Here is a 27,702-nt window from a genome sequence, read left to right as displayed (position 1 = left end):
TTCTTTGTCACTTTTTTTTTTGGCGTTTTTTTTTTTAATTTTTAAATATTTGAAGTTGTTTGTAAATAATTAACAAAAGAATAAAAGAGCAATGAAAAACCTTTATTAGAAATTTTAATTAGAATTTAAACATAGCAAACCTAATTTTTAAAATCAGCTTTACTGAGATATAATTCACATATGATAAGCTGCACATATTAAAATAGCACAATTTCCTTAAGTGTTGACATCTGTGTACACCTGTGAAACCATCACTGTAATCAAGATAGTAAATGTATTCATCACCTGGAAAAGTTTTCTCAAGCCTCTTTTCAGTCCCTCCCTCTTGTCCTTCCCTGTTCTCTTCTCTCCCAGACTGGCATCTGGAAACTTAGATTTCAGGAGGATTCCTACCACTAACTGATCAATTTGCTTACTGTGTGCGTAAACTGTTTGTAGAAAATATTATTTATGTCGAACACCTCCTTCCAAGAGTCTGGAATTTTGTCATGTCCTAAGGCAGAGGCTGCCTATGTGACCAGCCCACAGTGAAACCCTGGGTTCTGAGTCTCTAACAATCTTTTATGGTGACAGCATTTCACATGTGTTGTCACAACTTGTTGCTGGGTGAATTTAGGGAATCTTCCTTGACCCCACTGGGAGAGGATTCTGGAAAGTTGCTCCCAGTTTCCCCCAAACTTTGCCCCATGTGCCTTTTTTCTTTGTTGATTTTTGTTTTGTAGACTTTTATCATAATAAATCATAACTGTGAATGTGACTCACTTTCACAAGTCCTACTAGGAAATCATTGAATCTGGGAGTAATCCTGGGAATCATTCAACAGAGGCAAAAAGTTAAAATTTTTGAATTCTTAACTGTGTTCAGCGAAAGCTTAAGGGAAAAAAAAAGGAGAGACTTAATCTTGGAAATCTTTCAACACAGGCAAAAAGCTAAAATTTTTGAATTCTTAGCTGTGTTCAGCGAAAGCTTAAGAAAAAAAAAAGAGACTTAGGCCGGGCGCGGTGGCTCAAGCCTGTAATCCCAGCACTTTGGGAGGCCGAGGCGGGTGGATCATGAAGTCAAGAGATCGAGACCATCCTGGTCAACATGGTGAAACCCTGTCTCTACTAAAAATACAAAACATTAGCTGGGCATGGTGGCGTGTGCCTGTAATCCCAGCTACTCAGGAGGCTGAGGCAGGAGAATTGCCTGAACCCAGGAGGCGGAGGTTGCGGTAAGCCGAGATCGCGCCATTGCATGGGTAACTAGAGCGAAACTCCGTCTCAAAAAAAAAAAAAAAAAAAAGAAAAGAAAAAAAAAAGAGACTTACCAAGTTGGTATCTGAAGGATGATGGAATAGTGATGATTTCTTTCCAGACAGAAGGAACCTTATTCATATGTTAAAAAGTAAGTTTTTTCTTTGTTATGTGAAAGATCTTAAGAAAGAGTAACAATATTGGAAAAACAATCCTTACAAATATTTAGAGTTGCTTTTAAACGACACCCCCGCCCCCACAAACTAGAATTGAGTTCAGTGAACCCTAGTGATCTACAAAAGTTTGACAGAGTATGATTTCTTGGTCATTTGCATGCTGTTTAAAATTTGCTTTTATTAAATATTGAGTAGATACAAACTAATAGGTATAAAATATAAGTAGGTGCAAAGAATTGCTACATAACATTTAAAATAATGAAAGAGTAATAGCTATTCTCTTAGAAGTGCCCTGTTCGCTCTCCTCAGATTGCCATTCCTTCCCAACTCAGTAATAATTCTGAATTCTATATTTGGTATTCCTTGCTTTAAAAAAAAATTCCTAAACAATAAATAAATTGTTGATTTTATATATTTTTGAACCACTGGGTAATGTTGATTATAGTTGTTAGAGATTTTTATGGCTTGTGGCTTTTTGGTTCAGCACATTATGATATGTTCTTCCTTTATTTTTCTTTTCTTTTTTAACAACTCTGTTGACTGACCATTAATGTATAGAATCAGTTAGTAATTTTAATGTCAGATTACCAGTGTTTTCTGTTTAGGTTTATACATTTCTTGTCTTGTTTTGAATGTCCTTACATAGCCAGAAGTCATAATCTCCTATGTAGTATTGTCTTCTAAAAGTTTTATATTTAGATGTTTTCACATTGAGATCTTTAATCTGCCTGAAATTTTTGTTTTGGTCTGCTATAGGAGTCACATTTCATTTTATCTAATGGATACCCCATTGTCCCAGTCTCGTTTATTGACAAATTCTTTCCATGTTCTCAATGATATATAATGTCCTTAATTCCCATGAGTCTGTTTCTGAACTCTTAACTTTTGTTCCACTCATCAGTCTGTCTTACCCTGTGCCAGTGCACATTATCTTAATTACTAAAGCTTTAGAATAATGCCAGTTTTAATTGTTGGTTTATAGATATATAATTTTATATTTTGTATACAAATAGTAGTATTTATAAATAAGTTTTGCTGCTATTAAAAACATAAAATTCCTAGGTCAAATATTATATGTATTTGATATTTTTATAGTGTTAAATTGCTGGCAAAAAGTTACTTTCATTTATGTTTTAACCTGTATTAGAGTTTCTCTTTTTCCACACGTTGATCAAAACTAGGTATTATTGGGCATTTGTGGTTTTGTGGATCTGCCCAGGAAAAAGTGATAGATTATTGTTTTAATGTGCATTCCTTCATGAGTGGGAGGATGAACATCTTTGCATTATTTATTATTTGTAATTCTTTGTAAAATGAACTGCCAGTCTGTTTCTTGCTCATTTTTTTTCTTTTTTATAAAATTGATTTGTAAGACTTTATTATAAATTTCAAAATTGGCCCTTTTGTAATATACTTGTGCTCTCCCTCCTCCTACTTCTCGCCCCAAACTTGTTGACATTTTCATTTTAGGTGGGTGACACAAAAGTTTTAAACTTTATGTATTCAAATTTATTAGTCTTCTTTGTTTCTGAATATCATTTCTTACTTAGACTTGACCATTCTAGCAGTAGGAACAAGTTTACTCATGTTTTGCTTAGCGTTTGGGTCAGTTCTTTATGTTTAGGTCTGTGATCTAATAGGTAATTTTTTTTAAGTTGAAGTTACGCCATAAGAATCCTGATTTTTTTCCCCCAAATGGCCATTTACCAAATACTATTTATTCAATAACCCATCATTCCTCTACTGATTTAAAATATTATCCTTATCACAGCTATTACATTTACATATTTATTTGGTTGTGTTGTGGACTCTGTGTTCTACTCAAGGCTTTGTTTCTTTTTGTTTGTGCTGCTGTCAAACTTTTAATTGTTGAGACCTTCTAATGCTTCTCTATGAGAGAACTGGATAGAGTCAGTTGCCTCTCATGAGTTTTAATTCAAAATTTCCTTGACTTCTCATATGCTACTTTTTTCAAATCATAATTACTAGTACCCTGCCACGTACTCTGACTCACCTAAATAAAATTGTATTGATATTTTGATTGTAAAAACATTTTTACAGATTATTTTATTGAAAAATTCAAACGTAAAATATTGAGCCTTTATCCAAGAATAACTAAGTAGTGTTCCTTTATCAATAGCAATTTGAAGTTTTCTTCATAGAGATTGGCCCTTTACATTTAATTCAAGTTTTCATTTTTGTTGTTTTGTTGCTGTTGGAAATGGGATCTTTTCTAACAGATTTATAAATACATATTATTTTATTTTTATTTTTCTGGTTCACGTTCTCTCATGAGGTTGCACATACTATTTTATTTAATCATTTTTACTGAAGTATAATTTACATTCATAGTAAGCTGTGTCTGTGTAAAGTGTACAGTTTGATGAGTTTGAACAGCTGCAGCCCCCTGTGAAACCACTTCCATAGTGGAGTTACAGAATACTTTCCTCACTCCAAAAAGATTGTTTGTGCTCCTTTGTATTCATTCAGGCTTCCACTCCCCACAAGATACCGCTAATCTGCCTTTCTCACCACAAATTATTTTATATTTTCAAAAATTTTATGTTAATGGATTCATACAATAAGACTCTTTAGTGTCTTTTTTTAGAAACTCATAATAATGCTTTTGAGATTCATTGAGGTTGTTGTTTGTTGCAGCAATTTTCTTCTTACTGAAGAGGTGTATTCCAGTGTCTGGATGTAAAATACTTTGTTTATTCCTATCTGTTGATGGACAGTTAACAATCTGTTAATTATTAAAGCTTTAGAATAATGTCAGTTTTAATTGTTGATTTATAGATATGTAACTTTATATTTTGAATACAAACAGTAATATAATTTATAAATAAGTTTTATAATAACATTTAACAATAATAAGTAATATTTATAAATAATAAGTTTTAATATTAAAGCTGTTTTGAATAGTGGTATAGGGATATTCATATACAAGTTTTTGTGTGGATATATATTTTTATTTCTCTTTGATATCTAGTGGTTGTTTTCATATCCTAGGTATAAGAATGGTTATTTTCACATTTTAGCGGTGGATGAGCTTCTCGGTCACTCCACATTTTTACCAGTGCTTGTTTTTATCTCTCCTTCCCCCCGCCAAATTTAGCCATTTTAGTGGATATGAAGTGGTTTAGTGGGTATTGTGGCTTTATTTGCATTTCTTTGATGACTTGTGACGTTGAGTATCATTTCGTGTTTGACATGAGTAAATCTTTTGTTAAGTGTTTTGGGTTGAATTGTGTCTCCCACAAAAAAAGATATGTTGGAGTCCTAGCCTCTAATATCTCAGAATGTGACATTATTTGAAGATAAGGTCTTTACAGAGATAGTAAAATTAAAATGAGGTTATTGGGGTGGGCTATTCCAGTGTAACCAGTGTGCTTATAAAAAGGAGGAATTTGGTCAAAGAGACATGACATGGCAAGAATGCCATGTAAAGATGAAGGCAGAGATCAGAGTGATGCATATGTAAGCCAAGGAATGCCAAAGACTGCCAGCAAGCCTCCAGAAGTTAGGAAGAGAAGCATGGAACAGATTCTTCCTCACAGCCGTTAGAAGAAACCAACTCTGCTAACACCTTCATCTCAGACTTCTAGCCTTCAGGACTGAAGAGACAATGAGCTTCTGTTACGGAAGCCACTCAGTTTGTAATAACTTTGTTGCAGTAGCTCTAGAAAATGAATGCATTAAGTATTGTTTGTATTTGTTCCCCATTTAAAAGAATTGGATTGTTTGTATTGTTGAATTGCAAAAGATCTTTCCATATTCAGATATGAGTCCTTTATCAGATATTTTTATTGCACAATATTTCATTCTGTAGCTTGCCTTTTACTTTTCTTAGTGACTTTCAAAGAGCAAAAATTTTAATAAATCCCACTTTGCCAAAAACTTGCATCATTGTGCTTTTTGTGTTTTATATAGTAAATCTTTTCCTATTCTTAATTTGCACATTTTCTTGTATTTTCTTCTAGAAGTTTTATAGTTTTAGGTTTTACATTTAAGTTTGTGATTCATTTCAGATTTTGTGTCTGTTGTGAGATAAAGGTTGATGTTAATTTTTTGTCTATATAGATATCCAGTTGCTCTAGCACTGTGTTGAAAAACTTTTTATCCTTCATTGAATTGCTTTTGTACTTTGTCAAAAAACAGTTGACCATATGTGTGTGAATGAAATTCTGTTTCATTGATATGTGTGTTTCCATTTGACTGATAGCACACTGTCTTCACATCAGGTAATGTAAGTTTTATGTCTTCTAACTTTGTTCTTTTTAAATTTGGTTCAGCTTTTCTAGGTTGTTTGCATTTCAGCATTTTAGAATCACTTTATTATCTTCTTCAAAAAGTGTGGTGGAAATATTATTAGGATTGCATTGAAACTATAAATTATTTGAAGAAAATGAACTTCCTAATAATATTCAGTCTTCCAAATCACAAACATATGATGTCTGTTTCTTTAGGTCTTAATTTATTTGAGTAATGTTCTATAATTTGCAGTGAAGACATCTTGTACATCTTTTGTTCAATATATTCTTAAGGATTTTATCTTTTTTGGAGTGATGCACCAAATGGAACTTAAGTTTTGGCTTTCAATTATTCACTATCAGTGTAAAAAACACAACTTGATTGATTAACTTGTAGCCTGCAGTCTTACTAAAATCAACTGTTGTTTTAGTAGTCTTGTAAATCCCTTGCGGTTTTCAGTGTGAACAGTCAGGTCATTTGCAAATAGAGAGTTTTACTTAATCTTTACTGGTGTTATGCTTTTTCTTTTACCTGCCGTACAACCACAGTTACGGCCTCCAGCATAATGCTGAAAACAAGTAAGGCAAGTGAGCATCCTTTCCTCCATCTTTTTGTGTTCAGCATCTCACCATAGTGTACGTTAGCAGTAGGGTTGTTTTTACAAACAAACAAAAATATCTTTTATCTCTACAAAAAATACAAAAATTAGCCAGGTGTGGTGGCTCATGCCTGTGGTCTCAGCTACTTGGGAGGCTGAGGCTGGAGGATTGCTTGAGCCCGGGAAGGGGATGTTGCAGTGAGTCAAGATCACACTGCTGTACTTGAGCCTGGGTGACAGAGTGAGATCCTGTCTCAAAAGAAAAAAAGAAAGAAAGCATCTTACATAATTGTTATTTTTTAAATCAAGAGTATATACTGATTTTTTTCAAATGCCATCTTAGAAAAATCCATAGAAATCATTTGACCCTTTACATCTTAGATTTAGTTGTTTACTTTTCAGTAGCCTACTGTAATAGCTGCCTATTAATGCTCTTCCTGCCCACCCTCCTGCCCCCTCAAAGATGTATTTGCCCTATGGATAGCCCCTTGAACCTGTGACTATGTGGCAAAAGGAAATTAAGGTCACAAATGGAAATAAGGTTTATAATAAATGGATTTTAAGATTTAAGAAGATTATCCTAAATGGGTAGATCCAAAGTTTCCTTAGAAGTGAAAGAAGGAATTGGAAAACAGAGTCCAAGAGATGACAGCCTGAGAAGGACGTGGCCTGACGTTGTTGTCTTTGAAGATGTAGGAAGTGGGCCTCCTGCCAAGCAGTATGTATAGACAATCCCCAGAAACTGGAAAAGGCAAGAAAACAGATTCTCCTCTAGAGCCTCCTGACACCCAGTGAGACACATTTTGGACCTCTCAACTACAGAACTATAAAAATTTTGTGTTGTTTTAAGCCACTGTGTTTGTGGTAACTTACTATAGCAGCCATAGAAAAGTTTGTTCTCAGTTTTGGTGGGTATATTTCACCATTAATTGTAATGTAGATTTTAGTTTGATTTGTAGTAGGAAACTGTCCTTTTATACTATTTTATTTCATGAGGTGGTGATGGTTTTTTTAATCATAATGGATGTTTTTATTTGTTGATTATTTGGTATTCATTAATTTTTTTTCCTTTTGACTTGTTAATGAGATCAGTTATGTTAAATGCTTTTTTGATATTTACTCATTCTGACATTTTTGGAGTGTATTCTACTTGGGTTGTAATATTTTGATGTTCTGAGCTCTTCTGCTAATATTTTATTTTGGAATTTTACATTTGTTGTCATAAGTGAGATTGGTTTCTAGTTGTTTTGTCATTTCTGAGGAATTATTGTTTGAGAATGTTGTCTTTTCTTATGATTATTGTTTCCAGGCTTTATCTCATTCAGTCATGGTCAGTTTTGGAAATTTATATATTCCTATAAAGTCATAAGAACACAATTTTATTTGTATTGTATTTTGCTGTCCCCCTTTCCCTAATCCAGACTTTACTTCTGGGGAAAGCAGTAGATCCCAATATGGGTAAGGGATACCGTTTTTCTCATGTATAGCTTTATCGTATGAAGGTTGAACACATTTTTTTTTAATTTATTTGTTGGCATGCTCAAGATGGTTTGGTATGTGGAAATCTTACCTTGGTATTTGATAGTTCCTTCCTTAAAAAGCTTGAATTAGTAATTCTGTTCTTCTTGGGCCTTAACCTTTTGGCAATTACTGTCAGTGGTTTTGGGGATTTTTAATTTTTTTATTCCAAGCAAGTGAATTGTCAGCTCCCTATATCCACTGGGGATTGGGTCCAGGATACAGCCTGCTGCCCATGGATACCAAAATCAGTGGATGCTGATACCCAAATCCCTGATACATAAAAGACATAATACTTGCATATAAACTATGCACATCCTCCTGTATTTTAAATCATCTCTAAATTACTTATAACACCTAATTCTGTGTAAATGCTACACAAATAGTTATTAGATTGCATTATTCTTTATTTGTATTATTTTTGTTGTATTTTTTTTCCCCCAAATGTTTTCCATCTGCAGTTGTTTGAATCTGCAGATATGGAACTCACAGATGAAGAGAGCTGGCTATAGCTGGGAGAACTAAACCACAGGCAATAGTTTAATTGTACCTAAACTCTTCATTCCAGCTCCCAGTTAATGTGTATGACAACTAATTTTATTAACACACTAATGGAACAGGGAAAATCATACGGTGGTAGTTCCTATCACAAAGTAGCAGGTGTTTTAGAAAGAGCATAGTTAACCTCATTTGAAAACAGTTTGTCTGGATGTGGCTCTGAACTGGTCCTGTAGCAGCTTTTGTCATGTTCAGAACAACAAGCAATCTAATATCAGTTGTTACAGGACTCTTCTGTTTCTTTTCCTGCCGCTTCATATTAAACCATTGTCAAGAATAAAACCAATAGTGTTTTGTATGCATTTTTGTGTTGTGGTTAGCTCGTTTGAGATTTATAAGTAGAAAAATGAAGTCAATATAATGTGGAAATCACATTGACTCACATAATTTTTCCTACACATGGGAATGGACTGAGCAGTGGGAATAAGATTATAGTCTTTAGCTGGAGAATAGAAAAGCTCTTGACTCTTGAGCTACCTGGGAGCAAGGTGTTGTTTGTACTCTAAGTAAGTTAGGGCAAGGAAGACAATGGAATCTATCACCTGCAAAGAGTCATGCTGGGTTAAGAATGAATCTTTCTGTGGCAGAAGGCCCTGGTGTGGGTGCTTGTTTTTAACTTAAAGTATCTGTATTGTTTGGGCATCCAGCAGCCCTATTTGAATTATAGTGTTGTCAGTTTGTGTACTGTCACTGCTTGCTGTGGCTCTTGCCTGCCTGAGCGATACAGTTTAATGACTGTTCTTTTTCCCAGACAGAGGCCATTTATTTTAACCTTGAAACCAAGAGTATAGTTTTGCTCTTGAAAGGATAATTTTTTAATTGTTAAAGATTGAAAAAGTTAAAGTAATGATTTTGGAGAAGAAATGGTGTAAATGCCTGTGGCTTTAAGTTAATGTATTTTATTGATCCTAAAATGCACTTTTCTCTACTGTTAACCTATCTCAAATTTGGAATTATTTGCAGTTGATGCACTTCACAATTTATTTGGCAGTGTTTTTTTCTTTTTTGGGGATAAATATAATTAGTGGGGCGTCTTATAATTGATGATACATACTGGATTCATGAAATACAGTCCTTGCTAGTTAAATTTTAGAATTTAAAATGTCCTGGTTTTGACTTTCAGAAAACCTAGTCTTTGAATGGTGATACTGTAATCTTTAAATTTTGGAACTGTTTTCGAAAATTCGTGACACAGACTATGACAAAGTTTTCTAACTATTTTCTAAAATGGAGATTTTACAGATTTTATCCTGTTATATTTTGCGACAGGGTCTTACTCTGTTGCGCAGGCTGGAGGGCAGTGGTACAATCATGGCTCACTGCAGCCTCAACCTCCTGGGCTCAAGCGATTCTCCTACCTTGGCCTCCCCAGTAGCTAAGACTACAGGCACATGTCACCACATCCGGCTAATTTTAAAAATTTTGTGTAGAGGCAGAGTCTCAAAAATGATCCTGAACTTCTAGGCTCAAGTGATTCTCTTGCCTCAGCCTTCCAAATTGCTGGGATTACAGGCATGAGGCACTGTCCCAGGCCTAAAATTAACATTTCTGTACACAAAATACACATTTTCCCTTCCACTTCACTGTCACTTTTACGACAAATCTAACAGTGGTTAGATTGGATCATTATCTGACAGGGACAGCATTCCTCCCTACACCCCAGACTTAATTTAAAGTAATTTTCCCAAATCCTTTTGAGAAATTGGTTAAAGTTGTGAACATTTCTTTAGAAATAATGCTCACATCTCTTTACAATTTGTGCATGAAACGAAGTTTTGACTGCAGTCCATCGTATGAGGTCAGATGTGGAGTTTTTCACTTGTGATATGTTGATGCTCAAAAAGTTTTGGAAATTGAAGCATTTCAGATTTTGGATTTTCAGATTAGAGATGCTCAACCTGTAATAGAGAATAGATTTTACCTTTGTTAACTGTATTTTGTAATAAAAGGTTTTCTTAAAGGTACAAGTACAATGAAACTCAAAAACTAAGAGATTCCCACTGGCTAGAGATATGTCAGTTTGACTTCAGAAAAGATTTTTTTCAATAGATTTTATTCAGTCAAATATGTGTAATCCATCCATTTATCATGATAATTTTTATAATAATTTAAAAATACTTATGTACTATAAAATTTACTATTTGAAAGTATACAGTTATATGCACAGAGTTGTGCACCTACCACCACTAACTAATTTCAGAGGGTTTTCCTCATCCCAAAAGGAAATCAGATATCCATTAGTAGTTAATACCCATTTCTCCCTCTTGAGTGAAATTGCTGAGTCTTAAGGTACTTCATGTAACCTTTTGAGGAATCATCAGACTGTTTTCCAGAGAGAATGTACCATTTTACATTCCCATCAGTAATGTATGAGGGTTCCCATTTTTCCACATCCTTGCCAGTACCTATCAGTCTTTTTTTTATTATGGTCCTCATGTTGGATGTCAAGTAGTATCTCATTATGGGTTTGATTTGCATTTATGTATTGACTAATGATGTTAAACATCTTTGCATGTGTTTATTGGCCATTTGTATATCTTCTTTGAGAAAACGTTGAAATCTTTTGGACATTTTTAAATTGGCTTGTCTTCTTGTTGAGCTATTCTGGACACTAGACTGCTATCAGATATATTATTTGTAAATATTTTTTCTCATTCTTTGTGTTGTCTTTTCTTTTCTTTCTTTCTTTTTATTTGGAGACTGTTGCCTAGGCTGGAGTGCAATGGCCAGTCTCGGCTCACTGCAACCTCTGCCTCCCGGGTTCAAATGATTCTCCTGCCTCAGCCTCCTGAGTAGCTGGGACTACAGATGCGTGCCATCACACTTGGCTAATTTTTGTATTTTTAGTAGAGACAGGGTTTCAACTATGTTGGCCAGGCTGGTCTCGAACCCCTGACCTTGTGATCCTTCTGCCTTGGCCTCCCAAAGTGCTGGGATTACAGGCATGAGCTACCAAACCCAGCCTCTTTGGGTTGTCTTTCTTGATAGTGGCTTTGGATGAACAAAAGCCACTATCAAGAAAGTTTTGATGTTTTGATGAAGTCCAATTTATGTTTTTTCTTTGGTTGCTGATGCTTTGGATGTCATAGCTAAGATACTATTGCCTAGTCCCAACATCACAAAGATTTACACTTATGTAGGGTCTGATTTCATTGTTTTGTATCCAGTTGTCCCAATATCATTTGTTTAAAAAAAGCTATTATTTCTCCATTGGCACACATGTCCAAAATCAATTGACCATAAATGTAAGGATCTATTTCTGGACCATTAATTCTGTTGATCTATGTTTATTCTAGTACCAGTCTTGATTAACGTATCTTTATAGTAAGTTTCAAAATCAGGAGGTGTGAGCCTTGTGCTTTGTTGTTCATTTTCAAGATTATTTTGGATATTCTGCATTTCTTGCAATTCCATGTGAATGTTAGGATCAGCTTCTCAGTTTCTGTGGGGAAAAAGTACCTGATGGAATTTTGATAGAGATTGCATTGCATGCTATATGGAAACCTGATCGATCACCTTAGGGGATGGCAGGGAGCCAGTTTTTCAAATCTGTCTTGAAAACTAGTAAATAAGGGTACTTTTTCTGTTTCACCTGTGTGAACCATACCAACAGGTAACCAAATAGTAGGTGAAGTATCTCTTTATACATGTATTCCATTGAGTTAATAAAAAAGAAATATAAAATTAGTTTGTCACAATTTTGCACATCCCAGTGAATGAATTAGTTTAGGCATTGAGTATCAATATCTACTAACTTTACAAAAAGAGAACCAGACATTATATGCTTCCAAAGAAAATAACACACCACCACCTGTAGTCTCACCGAAAGACTAAACGTGAGGCTAATCAAGTTGTTGCATCCAGCTACCAATTTGCAGGAAATACAGAAGCAAAAGGACCCTTACATTGAAGGGTTCCATGATTTTGCAGTCATTTTACTGGAGCCTCGATAGGTCAAATGCCTTGAGTTTTCAGTAATTACAGGGAATGAAAAAGAATCAAGAGGGAACTTACAGATTAAAAGGTACTTAAAAAAAGCATTATTTTAACATTACTTCTTCCTTTCCTTTTCTTAGTGAGGCTTTTGTTTTGGTTTTAATTCCTTTCACATCCCTCCAAGTTACTTCATAGACATGGATACACACACACATACACATATAATGATACATATATACACTATTGCTTAAAAATGTTCAGTGTATTTACATAAAATTTAAATAGGTTTATGTACATATGTAGTTTTATGTATAAAATACGTATCCTGTGTATATATATAGATATGTAGCTTTGAAACATCGTTTCCTCATTCTATGTTTTTACTTTGTGCTATTAGAAGAGGTAGATTTTTTGCCAATTTAACTTCTATATAGTATTTCCTAGGATGGTTGTACCATATTTCCTTAGACATTTTATTAGTTGATTTATAGGCAGTTTGTTGTCAGTTTTTTTAAATTCCAAGCTGTAGTGAATATCCTTGTGTATGTATCTCTTCTAAAGTATATCTTAAGTTGTTGAGTACCTGTGGAGTTTCAAAAGATGGTACCGAATTTCCTTCCTTGTGTCTACTACTGAGAGCATTTAAACTTTGCTTCCACTCAACTGAGTATGTAAACTATGTTCGGTTTTCTAAGTATGTTTATGTTAACTTCAGCCTTGCTTATAGGATGAAGTTAGAGAACCCTTATTACTTGTTTTGAAAATAATTGAAGTTACCTGTGAAAACACTATTCTTATATCATGTTTAATAAGCTAGCTAATGTTGATGGAAGCCAGATTGTTGTTTTCCACATAAATGTACCATTTCACAGAAGGATGTTGTTTAAAAAGTGTTACTGGAGGCTGTATAGTATCTTGCTGCAGTCAAGCGCATAGTTACGATTCTTTCTCTTTTTTTTTTTTGTATATATTTACAAACGTACATTTTTCCTCTTATCTATACAACAGATATCCAGTATTCCTCCTTAATACTGTCTCTCATTCCTAGAAGTGGGATTACTAGATCAAGTTGTGAAAACATTTTCAAGGCTTTTGAAATATACTGCCAAACTGCCCTCCAGAAAAAGGCCTCTACTATGAATGTAATGATCGACGCCCAGTTTCTCTGAATGCTGTTGCTGTACTTTTTTTGCTCACTAAAGAAGTTGAGCATTTTTTCCTCTAAGTTTACTCACCCGTTTTTTTTCTCCTCTTGTTCAGGGGTACATATGCAGGTTTGTTACATGGGCAAATTGTGTGTCACTGAGGCTTGGCGTAGGAATGATCCTGTCACCAAGGTAGTGAGCATGGTACCCAATAGGTAGCCATCCAACCCACACCCCCTTCCACCCTCCCCACTCAAGCAGTCCCAGTGTTTATTGTTTCCATCTTTGTGCCCATGTGTATTCAGTGTTTAGCTTCCACTTACAAGTGAGAACGTACAGTATTTTGTTTTCTCTTCCTGTGTTCGTTCACTTAGGATAATGGCCTCCAGTTGTATCCATGTTGCTACAAAGGACATGGCTTAATTTCTTTTTATGGCTGCATGGTATTCTGTGGTGTATATGTACTGCATTTGCATTTTCTTTATCCATTCCACCATTGGTGGGTATCTTGTTTGATTCCATTTCTTTGCTATTGTGAATAGCACTGCAGTGAACATACATGTGTCTTTTTAGTAAAATGCTCCTCTTCTCTCTCTCCTCTCCCCCCTCCATATCCCCCCACCCCTTATCCCCCCTTCTACCCCCTACCTGTTCCCCTTCCCCTTCCCCTCCCTTTCCTTTCCTTTTCTTTCATCTTTCTTCCTTCTTCCTTCTTCCTTCTTTCTTGGTTTTGTACCCAGTAGTGGGATTGCTGGGTACTGAACCATTTGTATGCCTTTTTAAACTATCACTTTCTGTTTGCTATTATTTTTTTAAATCACTAATAAGAGCAACTTAAACCTTGGTTTGCTGTTGAAATTCTTTATTTATTGTGCCTTGTTTTGTGCCTTTTCTTTATGAGTAGGTTTATTTGAGGGTGAGGGGAAAGAGAATATTTTATTTCGATGTGGCTTTATTTGTGCTATAGACCTTCTCAGCTTGGTGTGAAGTAGCTTTTTTTTTTGTAATTATGGTAATTTTTTAGAAATAGATTGCACAGAGATGTGTGTGGGGGGGGAGAGAGATTATAGTTAAAGTCAAAAATGCTGTTGTTGGCTGGACTAATTTTCAGTTAGAAATTAAAATGGCTTACTTTTTAAAAATTTGTGTACAAGTTAACAGAGTAAGAAAACCAGACTAAGGTGAATAACATTAGCTTTTCACATTGACTTTATTTAAACAATTTTATCTTAGAAATGGTTCAGCTAACATTGGATAAGAAATGAGCAATCAATATTCAGCCTTCTCTATCACCTAGCTTTGACTTATTTTTAATATTTAAATTAAATAATTTTATTGTTGGTATTATTTCTAAAATAAAATTCTATTTCTCTCAGATCTGATGTATTAAACTGTAAATATACTTTTTATATTGCTAAATATTGAGGAGTTGGCTAGTCATGAAAACCATGATTTGAGTTAAACTCACTTTGCTTATCAGGGCTTCTTCATATTTATTTTCTTTACAGAAATACAGGTATCAGGATGAAGATACACCTCCTCAAGAGCATATTTCCCCACAAATCACGAATGAAGTGATAGGTCCAGAATTGGTTCATGTCTCAGAGAAGAACTTATCAGAGATTGAGAATGTCCATGGATTTGTTTCTCAGTCTCATATTTCACCAATAAAGGTAGGATAGTATCTATTTATTATTGTTACGAATTATATATTACTTTTGTTGTAGCTTATGCTCGGAGAGAAGTACTCTTTTATGTAGTACCTCCACCCACCCCCATTTTAGTTTCATAATTATGGAGACTTTCAAGGTACTTACTAGTACTCCAAAAAACATCTTTTAAAATATGTATTTTATAACTGAATGTTATTCAGTGATACTACCTTTAAGTCTAAAAATTCTCATGAAGGAAGTAACTATTAAATTTTAAATACCACACACTGAAATATTTTCAAACACTTGTTTTTCAGTATTAGTTGGTAGGTATAGAAAAAGAGCATTCCTAGCACTTTGGAAGGCTGAGGCAGGTGGATCACTTGAGGTCGGGAGTTCAAGACAAGCCTGGCCAATATGGTGAAACCTCGTCTCTACTAAAAATACAAAAAAATTAACCAGACATGGTGGCACATGCCTGTAGTCCCAGCTACTTGGGAGGCTGAGGCAGGATAATTGCTTGAGCCTGGGAGATGGTGGTTGCAATGAGCCGAGATTGTGCTACTGCACTCCAACCTGGGTAACAGGGCAAGACTCCATTTCGAAAAAGAAAAAGAGCATTAACATTATCTTTAAAGTCCAAATATGTCACTTTTCCTGATCCTGTCATCTCTCCCTTCAGAAGTAACTACAATCCTGAGTTTATTTGCCCTTTCTTATTAAAATTCTACCATATATTTAGACTGCTAACCAATTGTTTTGCATATTTTGGATTTCATAATAAATGGACTCATACTGTGTATCATCTTTAACTTGCACTTTTTACTCAATATTCCTCAGATTGATTAATTTCACTGCTTTAGAGTTTTCTATTTTATAAGTATACTACAATTTATTTTACTTTTGATGGATATGGATTTATCTTCAAGTTATTACTGGTATAAGAAATACTTCTAAAAACACAGGTTATATATACATCTTTGTGGATAGTGCCAGACTGTTTCTCAGTAGCTGTGTCATTTCCGTTTTCAGCAGCAATATGTAACAGTTTTTAATTGATTTATATTCTCATTAATTGGTATTCTTGTTTTTGGCATTGTTTTGGTTTTGAAATGGTAACTGATTGTGATTTTCATGTGAAGTTTACTAGGAAGGTAGGATATATTTATTGGTCCTTTAGGCTTTCTTATCTGTTACGTGCCCATTTAAGATTTTTGCTTGTTTTTATATTGGGTCGTTCTTTTTATTGATTTGTATTTGTTTATATATTCTAAATACTAATCCTTTACTGGTTGTATGTATTTTGATTAAGGATCGTTTCTTACTAGTAAATTTACCTGGATTTTGTAATTCTTTTTGAGGGGTGATATTATACTACTGGTTAAAGTTGTTAATGGTTATAGTACTATTCAGATTTTCTATCAGTTGATTTTGCTAGGTTATTTCTTTCTAATGATTTTTAAAATTTCAGATATATTTTCAAATTATTAGTTATGGTATCCTGTTAGTACCTTTTAATGACTATACTATATGTAGGCATGGCCCCTATTTTATTCATAATATCGTTTATTTCAGACTCTTGGTTTTTATTCACCATTCTTGCCAAAAGTGTCAATTTAAAGATGATCTTTTCAAAGAATCATCTTTAAAAAAAAAAAAAGCTATCTGTGTCCCTGCCCTGTGTGCCACCACCCTTACCCCTCTGTTCTTATACACACATACACATATATGTAGACACGTTTATGTACGTACATGCATATGCATATATGTAAATATAAATATACATGGAGGATAGCTGAATATCAATGAAAGATTGTGTTCAGTATAAGTAATCTGATCCTCCCTTGCGGAACTAAAAGAGAGTTACAGAGAGTAAACAGCCAAAAAATATCAGTTGGCTGTTTACCAGTTAGTGGTAGAAACAGTTCTTTTTCTTTTCTTCCTTTCTCTTTTTATCATTATTATTTTTTCTTTTTTGCTTTTTTTGAGTTTATTCTGTTTTCCTCCTTTTCTAGTTTCTCCAGTCAGTTGTTTATTGCAGTAATTGCCAGTCTTCTTTTTTAATAGTATTTGTTTATAAATATTTCTTGAAACAGCATTTTTAACTGTATTCCACAAGTTTGAATATTAATGTCTTATTGTATTTTTTAAAATGTCTAATGTGATTTTTTTTTAGCCCTATGAGTTACTTAGAAGTGTGTTTAATTCTTAAACATTAGAGACTATTTCTTTCTTATTGTCTTTTTTGTTTTTATTTTTCTGAGGCAGGGTCTTGCCCTGTTGCCCAGGCTAGAGTGCATTGGCACTCATAGCTTACTGCAGCCCCAAACTCCTGGGCTCAGGTAATCCTCTCATCTCAGCCTCCCGAGTATCTGGGCCTATAGGCATATGCCACCATGCTTGGCTTTTTTTTGTTTGTTTTGGTAGAGACAGGGTCTTGCTATGTTGCCCAGGCTGGCCTTGATCTCCTGGTCTCAAGTGATCCCCTATCCTTGACCTCCCAAAGGGCTGAGATTGCAGGTGTGAGCCAGTGTACCTAGTTCATATCTTCTTTTGGATTGTATTTTCTCATCTCATTTTCCGTTATTACCAGCTTGGAAGTTAAAAATTGTTTCTCTTCCTTTAGTGGTTATTGTAGAAATTTTAATGAATGTTTAACTTACAAGTCTAAAGTCAATAAATGCCTTTTACCCTTATTCCAAACAACGTAAGAACCTTAGAACACTTAAAGCTCAAGCACTCCCTCTTGTCACATGTGCTATTCTTGTCAGCCCATGCCTGTTTTTTTTCTTGATTGAATTAATCTATTTTTTGTTGCTGTTGTTCAAAACCACTCCCAGGATATGTATACTTTTTTTATTTCTGATGTTTTGAATTTCTGATCATCCTTATTGTTACAAATCAACCACAGCTAATTTGCACACGGCCAACTCTGGTCCTTTGGTAGATATGTTAGTAGTTTCTTTGGTATGTTTGCAGATTATGACATAAGCAGGCATTTAAACAGACAATGAGCCAGCATGCATATTTTATGTAGCCTATTCTGTAAATCTGATGAAACCCCAGCTTTCTGTTGTTGCCTAAAATGCTCACTCTAAGCAGATAAGACAATGTTCCAGACACAAGATTTTGTTTACTCAGAAGAATCTCCAGACATCTTAGGGGTTAAACCTAAGGTGTTATGTCTAAGGGTTTAGGCCTCTCCAGAGTCTTCCCTTTCCTTTATGCACGGGTGAATTGTGTCTCTAAATTAATTTAGCCAATTCACATAACTGGAATACTATGGATTACACCAGTGAAATCCGATTTTGCTGTTCAATAAGCCACTACTTCATCATTGATAACCCATTTCATTATGATAATTGGTAAGACTTTTGGTGTAAATCAAAGATTAATAGGACAAAACCCTTTTAGCAGCCATCTCCATATATGATTCCTATAATTAAATGCTAGGTGACCAGTCTTGAGATGTGAATTGGAATGCAGACTGGCCTTTGGGAGGTTTACAAGTTCTCCAGGTGTTTCTAATCTGCGGGCACAATTGCAAAGCATTATGCCACCACTATTACTGCTACTGTAGTTGGAGTTTGAACTGTACTGCTCCACTTATATGCGGGTCAGACAAATGCGGATCAAATTTGTAGGATGCAAAACCCATGTATACAGAGGGCTGACTTCCTAAGTGCATAACTGACTTCAGGACTTCAGTATGCGAGGATTTGGCTATTCTCGGGCAGTCCTGGAACCAGTCCCTCATGAATGCAAAGCTTGAGGTATTTTCCTGCAGTACTGTGCTGTGTTGAGCTGTTAATATTTACAAGTAAATTTCTGACATTTGTTGAATCCTTACTCTAGAATGAGATTTAAATTTATAGTAATGAGAGAGAAAGCATTAATAGTTTAAGATTTTCACTGCTTTCTTAATCTGATTCATTTATTCCTTAATTTCCTGACAATAAGAGATGAAAAGTCAGTTTTTTGGTATCTGCTTTAGATTGCTCTTTTTCTTTATATACACTTGCTTTTTGTTTATTATTACGTGATAAAGGATTATGTCCCTCATAATAAAAGCTTTTTAAAGAAATATTTTATAGAGGCTTATTTAAAGGACTATGTTATTAAAATTAAAATGTCCTTTATCAGTTATAAGATGTACCTTTTCCACATTTATCGTTTCTGAAATTGATACAATCTTACAGTTGCTGGTATTTTATCATTGCCTTAGCTGAGTGGCAATTATGTATAACCTTTGTTGACACATTTTGCTAAGATCAAGGAAGTACCAACATGCTTTCATGGGTCTTAGGGTACTACGGTAATAATTCATCTGGTCCCATGAGAAGTAGCTGAAAACCTGGCCACCTTTGTAGACCATTCTCTTGCTCTGCCTTGTTCATTTTGTTTTCTTTTGTTAAGTATTAACAGAATCAATCTCTGAAACAATTTATAATCCTCTGGGGCTCTTAAGTGAAACCACTAGTCCCCTTTCCCTCACTTTGGTTTGCTGGTTGTCTGATTCATATTTGCAAACTGAATAGATAAGGATTTTCTATTCCTAGGAGAAAAAATTGTGTAAATTCTGTCTTACATTTCTAAATCACACTTCAACATATTAATATATTTTTTCCTATTGTAAACTTATTAAACATTCTTGGGTGTCTGTTTCCTGTATAATATCATGATGTATCAAGTTTTTATAAATGTAAACTTTAAAAACATAAAACTTGATACATCATGTTACCTGTTATATTTGTACCATAATTTGACCGTGTCAACACTCTGATATCTGTTATCTCCGTCTTCATTAGGTTTTGTAAAGAAAGCTGCAATTAGTAATCTTTGGACAGGAAACATATTTAGTTTATTTCATTTTGATGGATTACCAGAAGTCAAATTACTGGGTCAAAAGAATATGAACATTTCTTAAGTTCTCGAAACTTTCTGACAGATTGTGATCTGATAGAATTGTAATTTGAGAATTATTAAGGCTGCTTAGTTTAGGGAATTTCTTCCTGCTTCCCCTCTTTCATTCATAGGTTACTGTGGCAGGTACCACATAAAATAATTATTTGAGGGGTATAATATAGTAGGTAGGCATTATAGCAGAATAGGTAGGGTTCCTTTAACTTTTTGTTAGAAAACCAAAATTGAAGGGGAGGGGAAAACCCTTATTTCGACATAAGAAGGCAAGCTTTAATGCTTTTTCATCTTAATTTTTAAAAAACCAAAATAAATGTTAAAAGAAGCTCAACAATTTATTTAAAATACGATGTCAAGTATTAGACTAGTAGTCTCTTTTTTTAAATAAAAGCTAATATAGAGAGTTTTTCCACTTTTATAGTATTATGGCCTGGAGTGAAGTGAACAGCTAGTTATGCTACATGTAGAAGTCAGTATGTAAATTATTATTTTATAATTTGAAAAAGTATCTTAGAATAATGGTGGTTTGCTGATTAGATTGTAAATTAGACACAGCTTTAGTCTTCACAATTTTAATAAAAGCTAATGGTAAAAAATAAAATTTAATGGATGGTTTAAAATCAACTCCTAGGATATTAGTTGTGTCAAGCAATACATGCATTTAGCAAACAGTTATTAAACATCTATGCTAGTAACTGTTAGACATCAGTGATTAGTATTTTTTATGGAAAGATAGTTAACACAGTATAATATAACATGAAAGAAGGAGAAATTAAATTCTTGGAGTTTTCTGAAAAAAGCAGGTTGATATTTGAACAAAGTGTCGAAGGATATATAAGACGCCAAGTTAGAGGAGAAGGCAATTACTGGGGTAAATAAATACAGTGGGAGGGTGATAGTCATAAGAAAACGTAGGAACACAGGAAGCTTTCTGATGTTATTACTTAAGGTGCCTGTTAGGAAATGAGGGGAAGATGTAAAAGGCCTGTATGATGAATGTTCTTAAGAAGGGTTTGCCACCATGAAACATGCTGTGAATTAATCTATTAGTTGATTATGGTGCTGGTAGTGGTGGTGGTGGCTTTGATTACTGGAATAATGAATAAGGTAAGGTAGTGATTGGGTTACTTTATTCAGGGCTTGGCATAAAGATAATTATGATTTTATGATTTAAGACTCTGAAAGGGATACTTTCTTGCCAGTGTTGGGAAGAATCTCAAGAATGAAATTGGGGATATAATAGTTTTTTTAAAATCTTAGTGCAGAAGAGAAGGACACAGTGGGTAAATTTTGGGGTTACATAAGAATAGTGTCAGGATTTCCAACTCTCTGGAATCCCCTCCCACACGGTGGGAGCTCCCTCCGGGACTTCCCCTCTGGAATCCCCTTCCACACCCTTTTTGGAAGCCTTTCTCTTCTTCTCCTTTCCTTCTCTTTTCTCTACCTAAATAAAATCACCTTTCTGCAACACTTCTTGGGTTAAAAAAAAAAAAAAAAAAGAATAGTGTCAAGATTCTAAAACTAAAAATTAGCTGAGAATTAGGAAAAATCGTTAGAACAATAAATCAAATATAAACCTCAGCCTTTTTTCAAAAAAGTTTGAAATGTACATGAAGCAACAAGGAGGACAGAAGGAGCATTATTGGGTGTATGAGAGGTTGCCGTGATCATTGAAAAAACAGAATTTACTGGGTTTTGTCTTCAATGGCAACAAAAATTATGCTCAAACTATTATATACAAAGTAAACATTGCTAAGAGGGACTTGAAATCAAACAAAAACAGGGTACATTAGCAGGTAATTGTGCTAAATAAGTATATCTCCTAGCATTTTATTTCATCCAGTAATACTGATAATACTGTAAAATGAAATCACTAGCAGCTCTTGGTAGTTTTAAAAAAAATTGTAAGAAATGAGAGTGGCAGAAAAATGAACACAAGCAAATATAAGCCTTTTGAACCAAATGCTAGAGGAATATAATTTTTCCTATTTCTAGTATATAATGAGCAGTTTTTGAAATCAACTTTATTTTTACATCTCTGGAACATATTAAAATATTATTGAATTTTATCTATTTTAGATGGAACTGGTATACTAAGGTGAGTATATGGTTTGCATACATTGACCACTAGATGGTGCTCATACAGAAGGGATTTTGTACGTGTGATATTCAAGATTTTTCTAGATAAATAACAAATCTATGTTCTTGTCAGCCTTGTCTTAGTACAGTTGTATGTTTTTAAATTTAATAGCCCACATTAGAAAAGAGTAATACAAATGCCTGTTATATTGCATTTACAGCACCTTAGCTTTGTAGTTACTTTGCATTTTTTCTTTCTTTTCTTTTTTGTACTTTAGAGTTTCAGTGTTGCTTTTCCTCTTGTCCCTTTACCATTTTACATTTTTCAGTAAGATTATTTCGTAAACTCAGCATGGTGGTAACCTCAGCTACGTAGATGGCTAAGGCAGGAGAATGGCTTGAGCCAAGGAGTTCAAGACCGGCCTGGGCAACATAGTGAGACTCCGTCTCAAAAGCAAGCAAATAAAATATTATTTAATACTTGCCTTTGTTTCTGGACCTAAAGACTGCTGGGTTTGTGACTTTAGAAACATACACAAATAATTGAGAGCCTATCCAGTATAAATGTTTAACTCTTTTTACTCCACTTAATGTTATAAAGTAAATACTCCTCATAGTCATAAATTTCTCATAATCATGTTTTGAATTACGTAGCAATCTACTGAACTAATTGTATTTAGTTCACTAAATTAAGCTTTCTCCTATTGTTTAGGCTAGAATTCTCTAGATTATATTGTCACTGTGAAAAAAAAATTAAAACTTTACAGAAAAAAGGATACTAATTATTTGTATATCATATTAAAATGTTAATACTGATTCCTTTTGGTAGTTTAGGTTTGTATATCATCTTTTAATCTATTATTTTAAATAGATTTTCTAGGTTTTTCCTTAATGAACTTACATGTTGTTTTAATGGAGTTTTATCTTTCAACTCTGCTATGTAATGAGTGAGGATATTCTAAAGCAAAGAATGGTTGGTTGCCTTCCACTTCCCAGTCTAATCTGATGTGAAACCCCTCTTGTGATTTAGATACATAGATTTTTTCGTGTGCATATACTGACTACTGACCAATGATGAGATGATCCTAGATTAGTGTAGGTCGCATAACAGCCTTTCCCAAAACTTGAAGTTGTTTTCTTGATGTGAATGGACTTGTATAGGAAATTCATGCTTTGAAAAGTGTTTCTTCCCCGTACTTTGGAGAAATATGGGAGGGAGTGATCTATTAACTTTAGATTGTACCCCTAAGTTCTTTGGCTCTGTAGGATAAATGTATGTGTACTAAGAGCCTACTATTGTGTGTACCATTTACAGTTTGAAGTAGGATTTACATTCAACAGTTGTATTCAGCATCTTCATCTGTTCTAATCCAGAATCACAGGACCCATATCAGTTCTAGGGTTTTCTCTTCCCCTTTTCTTAACTTTTTCATCAGAAATGGATCAAGGGACATCTTTTAGGGCCAGACCAATTACTATAGCATTTGTATAAACCACATGAATCAGGTCTTTTTTAAGTACCTGGTCCATAGTAAAACTTGAATTTTTTCCCAGGAGGCTTTATCTTTTCCTTCACAAGAGGATTCTTAGTTACCTGTCTACCCTAGTGTTTTTCTTATATTCCCCTACTCCGAATTAGGTAGGATCACTCTAGCTAGGGCCGTAAATTGTCAGCTACTGCCTGCACAGTTCTTGAGAAGAAGCACCAAACTTTCTGGTATAATCTCTGTCATAAAATATCTTACCCAAAAGAGTACCATGTAGCTCTCAACCCTTACTGAGCACATGTTCGTATTTTAGCAAAGGAATCGTAGAGACAACAATTAGCTTTTTGTTTTTGCTGAGTCAAGATTTGCAGTGGACCTCAAGGTTGTGGTTTGACAGAAGCCTGCATTTAGTTGGTGCTGGTAAGCACGTAGACAAGCAAGATTTTGTCAGGCCACATCTGAAAAAATACCCATGGCTGAGGTTGGGACTTAGAGTATGTTCTTATCAACTTAAAAATTGATTATTCAACCAATATTAAATTATCAGGTAGCATTTTTATTCATATATTGTTTTAAAATGACCATTATTGTAATATTTACTAATATAGCACAGTGTTAAAAGGACTTGCTTGGGAGTTTGTGGTTCTCAAACTTGAAGGTACGTAAGTGTCACTTGGGAAGCATTTTAAACATAAAAATTCACAGGTTCTCCCTGCCCCTAAAAATTTTGATGGAGAGAGGATATACCAGTCTACATACTCAGCCAGCACCCCAGCAATTCTCAGGTTAACTATTATATTAACCTAGATATTAGACGTTAGAATATGTTCATTTAGCAATCAAGTCATAATATTTTGTGAACCAGAGTAGTATTTATGTAGAGTTGGATAAAACACATTTCACTGATTATAAAACAAAAAATTTACTAGTATTAATTCTTTTTCCATTTTTAGAAATTTATGACCTTAATGTAATCTTAATGTTTATAAAATACTAGAGAGATGATGCTGATGACTTCTTAAAAGTTCTTTTTTTATCATAAAAGTTCCAGAAGTGAAATAGTTGTTTACTAATTAATCTGCCTTGAGTCTCAGTTGGCAATCATTAAAAACCAATACATGACATAAAATGATAGAGGAAAATCCATTTGTAATGAAGCACTATCATTAGATATTAAGAGTTTAATGTAGGCAGCCTTTTGAACAACAGAGCTAGTACCAGATGACGTGTAAGATCCTTCCTGGTGTAGAAATTTGGATATGAATAACAAAGGTTCTTTTAGTGAAGCAATTTTTAGCAGTCAGAACTGTTTGCAGAGAGAATCCTCTTATATGTTTTAATTCAGTTCCTATTTGTAATTTATATAAGAAGTGAAGGTGCCATTGGATTTTACTACACACTGTGGTTGAAACTTGGTAATCCAGGGTTTTTCCACCCGGTGCATTCAATCAGGCAGCCCCACAGGGTCTTGGTAGTCCAGTGTTTATAGCATCCTTCTTTACCTGCTAATCGACCTCACTTCCTGGATTTCAGTCCATCTAGTTGTCAGCTAACAAAAGAACAGCTTTTGGTTCCTGCAGACGCTGGTGAAAAAATAATCATGAGAAAGAAATCCACCTTATGTCGTCTTTTTTGTCTGCAAAAATAAACTCAGCCATCATACAGCTAACAGGTACAGAGGGAAGATATGAGCTCTTTCATAGGAAGAAATCGCTGAGAAAATGAGCATCATTTCTCAAGGTTTTTATTTTCACTGATCTACAAGTGATGCTGCTGTAATTCTAGCTGCAGTTTTTACCGATCATTCACCACTCAGCAGCTGGTAGAGAAGTAAGCCTGCTTGGCAACCACCTGCAGGGCTGCAGAGATGAATTACATTTTCGGAAACAACACACTTCTATACTCTCGCGGCAGTCGAGGAGGCAATACTAGCTCTAGCCATGGCTCAGTAGGCCCAAAGCAGAAACACTGGGCAAAAAAGGGCTCGTCAGATGAACTGCAAGCTGAGCCAGAACCTTCACGCTGGCAGCAGATAGTTGCATTTTTCACTCGAAGACACAGCTTTATTGACTGCATCTCGGTAGCCACCAGCTCCACCCAGGTAACATACCACTTGTTGAAGTTATTTTCAATATATTTCTGTTTCTGTTTGCTTTGTAAAAATGTCTTAATATAGATTTTTTAATTTAAAAAATAGTCTTATGCCTTGAAACCTTGGATGTGCAGAAATGTATGCTTTCTGTCCATCTGTGGAGATGTTTAGCACCAAAGGGGAGAACAAGAAATATTTTTCCTTATGCTCTTATGTAATACCAAACAAAATAGTCTCAGATTTAATAGAATGATTTTTCTAAAAATATAAACCTATTGATACATAAATTAAAATGGAAATTAATAATGCTCGTCTCCTTTTTAGACTGTGCTAAATGCTATAAAGTATGATGTCTGACCAAAGAAAATGCTGGTTTTAGTTTTTGTGTGTTATTAGCTAACCTTAGGGAGACTGTTTTAGTAAAGAAACAGAAGATACCTTGAAATATTTTCATTTCTCAGTGTTTTGAAAATAGATTGACTGTAATACAATTGAATAGTATTATATATACTTACATCTTAGCTATATTATGGCTTATTCAAGGAATTTAATGAATCCTTTTTGTTAATAGACATTATCTAGCTTAATTTGAAATTAGTAAATATGTGCAATTACACAGTCATGGAATATTTTTTCACATATTCAAATCACAAATTAAAGAGATGAGCAAATACTAAAAATCTCTCAAAATTTAAAAAAACACTTAAAACCACTTCTTTTTAAGGAAATGAGCTGTTGAGTATAGGGGGAAAAACAAAGAACAATTAGTAAATAATTGTTTGAATGAAATACTGTTGTTTGGTACAAGGGTGGATTGGGGAAATATTCTTCTTTCTAAATATTTTTAAACAGTCAATTCAACTTTAATGAAAATAAAAGGATGAGAAATGGTCTAATTTAAAAACAAGTTGAGAATGCTTTTGTCCTCTGACATCAGTGATATTTAAATTAATGAATTACATACATACACATTCCTTAGGACCTTTTAAAATAAATTCCCTTAAAGCTATCTTTTAAATAAAATATTTAGAAGCGGCACAATAAATATAAACTCTGACTGTCAACAGTTCTATAGTTCTTCATATAATTTTTATGAATTTCTTTATTTTTTTGGTTACTAGAATTGCCTTTTAATAGTTTTGATTTAAAATAATGTCAACTTTCTTAAGTAAGAAATTCTATTTATTTTTCTTAAATATTTGGGAGAAATGGAATTACCTGGGAAGGAGGAGTCATTACGTAGGCATTGAGGCTAATTTACAATCAAAACTTATTGATGAGGCAATGATTGATTTAACTCTTAATTTGAATACTGCCCCAAGAATTTTACTAATCTTATTTTGACTACAATTACGTATATCACAAAAGGATGCAAAGACTGAAGGCTGACATTGTTATTCATTGTAGATTAATATCAAATATTTTCCATTGTCAACAAGAAAGATATGTTTAAAACTTTATATGTATATATATATATGGTTTATGTAAATACACACCCTTCTATAAATGTATACACACATAACACAGCATTAATATATCTGTAACTCAGTTTATTAAAAGCATACAAATGAAAAGACAGGAAAAGTAGTTCATGTATAAAACTACCGAAACTACAGAATTACATTACAGTTACTTGGGAGTTGGAGTAAAAAGTTGCTGTCATTGCACTAAAATAGAGTCATGACCTCTATTTGCAATCAATTCTACAAAGCCATTTTAAATTTTATCACCCTCACCCAGTTTGGTTCAGAGCATTCCTATATGCTAATGCATGAGTTACTAATAGATCTTATTTCTTGCAGACCTCTTTCTTGATTCTCATCTTGTCTTTTTCATTACCTTTCTATTTTATGTCTAGAAATATATATATTAGGGTAGAGATTTTAGCTTCTATTTTTCTTGCACTGGAATACCCACATTTTGTCTTTCATTTTATATATTTTTATAACTGATAAATTGGATAGTTTATATATCCACAATTTTTTAATGACTTACTGGAGTTCATCTTAACAGCTTAAAGTATAATGGGACTGAAAGATAACCTTAGACGTA

The 27,702-nt window shown here is 34.0% G+C and overlaps 1 protein-coding gene across 30 annotated transcripts in view; it reads left to right on the top strand.

Annotated features, from left to right (window-relative positions):
* DLG1 (discs large MAGUK scaffold protein 1) overlaps positions 1–27,702 on the top strand; it is a 291,753-nt gene that overhangs the window by 110,921 nt on the left and 153,130 nt on the right. For 24 of the 30 annotated variants that reach the window (XM_032298165.1, XM_032298168.1, XM_032298162.1 and 21 more), the window contains one exon: positions 14,929–15,093. In XM_032298165.1, the coding sequence (XP_032154056.1) occupies positions 14,929–15,093 (165 nt within the window). Of the gene's footprint in view, positions 1–14,928; positions 15,094–24,508; positions 25,660–27,702 lie in introns of those variants that run through there. The other 6 variants (XM_032298190.1, XM_032298189.1, XM_032298188.1 and 3 more) reach the window with 4 other exon arrangements.

This window comes from Sapajus apella, unplaced genomic scaffold (assembly GCF_009761245.1).
Source record: "Sapajus apella isolate SASKATOON/1434 unplaced genomic scaffold, GSC_monkey_1.0 scaffold38, whole genome shotgun sequence".
NCBI classification, from domain to species: Eukaryota; Metazoa; Chordata; class Mammalia; order Primates; family Cebidae; genus Sapajus; species Sapajus apella.
The sequence above is the reverse complement of the archived record's forward strand: the minus strand, read 5'-3'. Positions and strand labels throughout refer to the sequence as shown.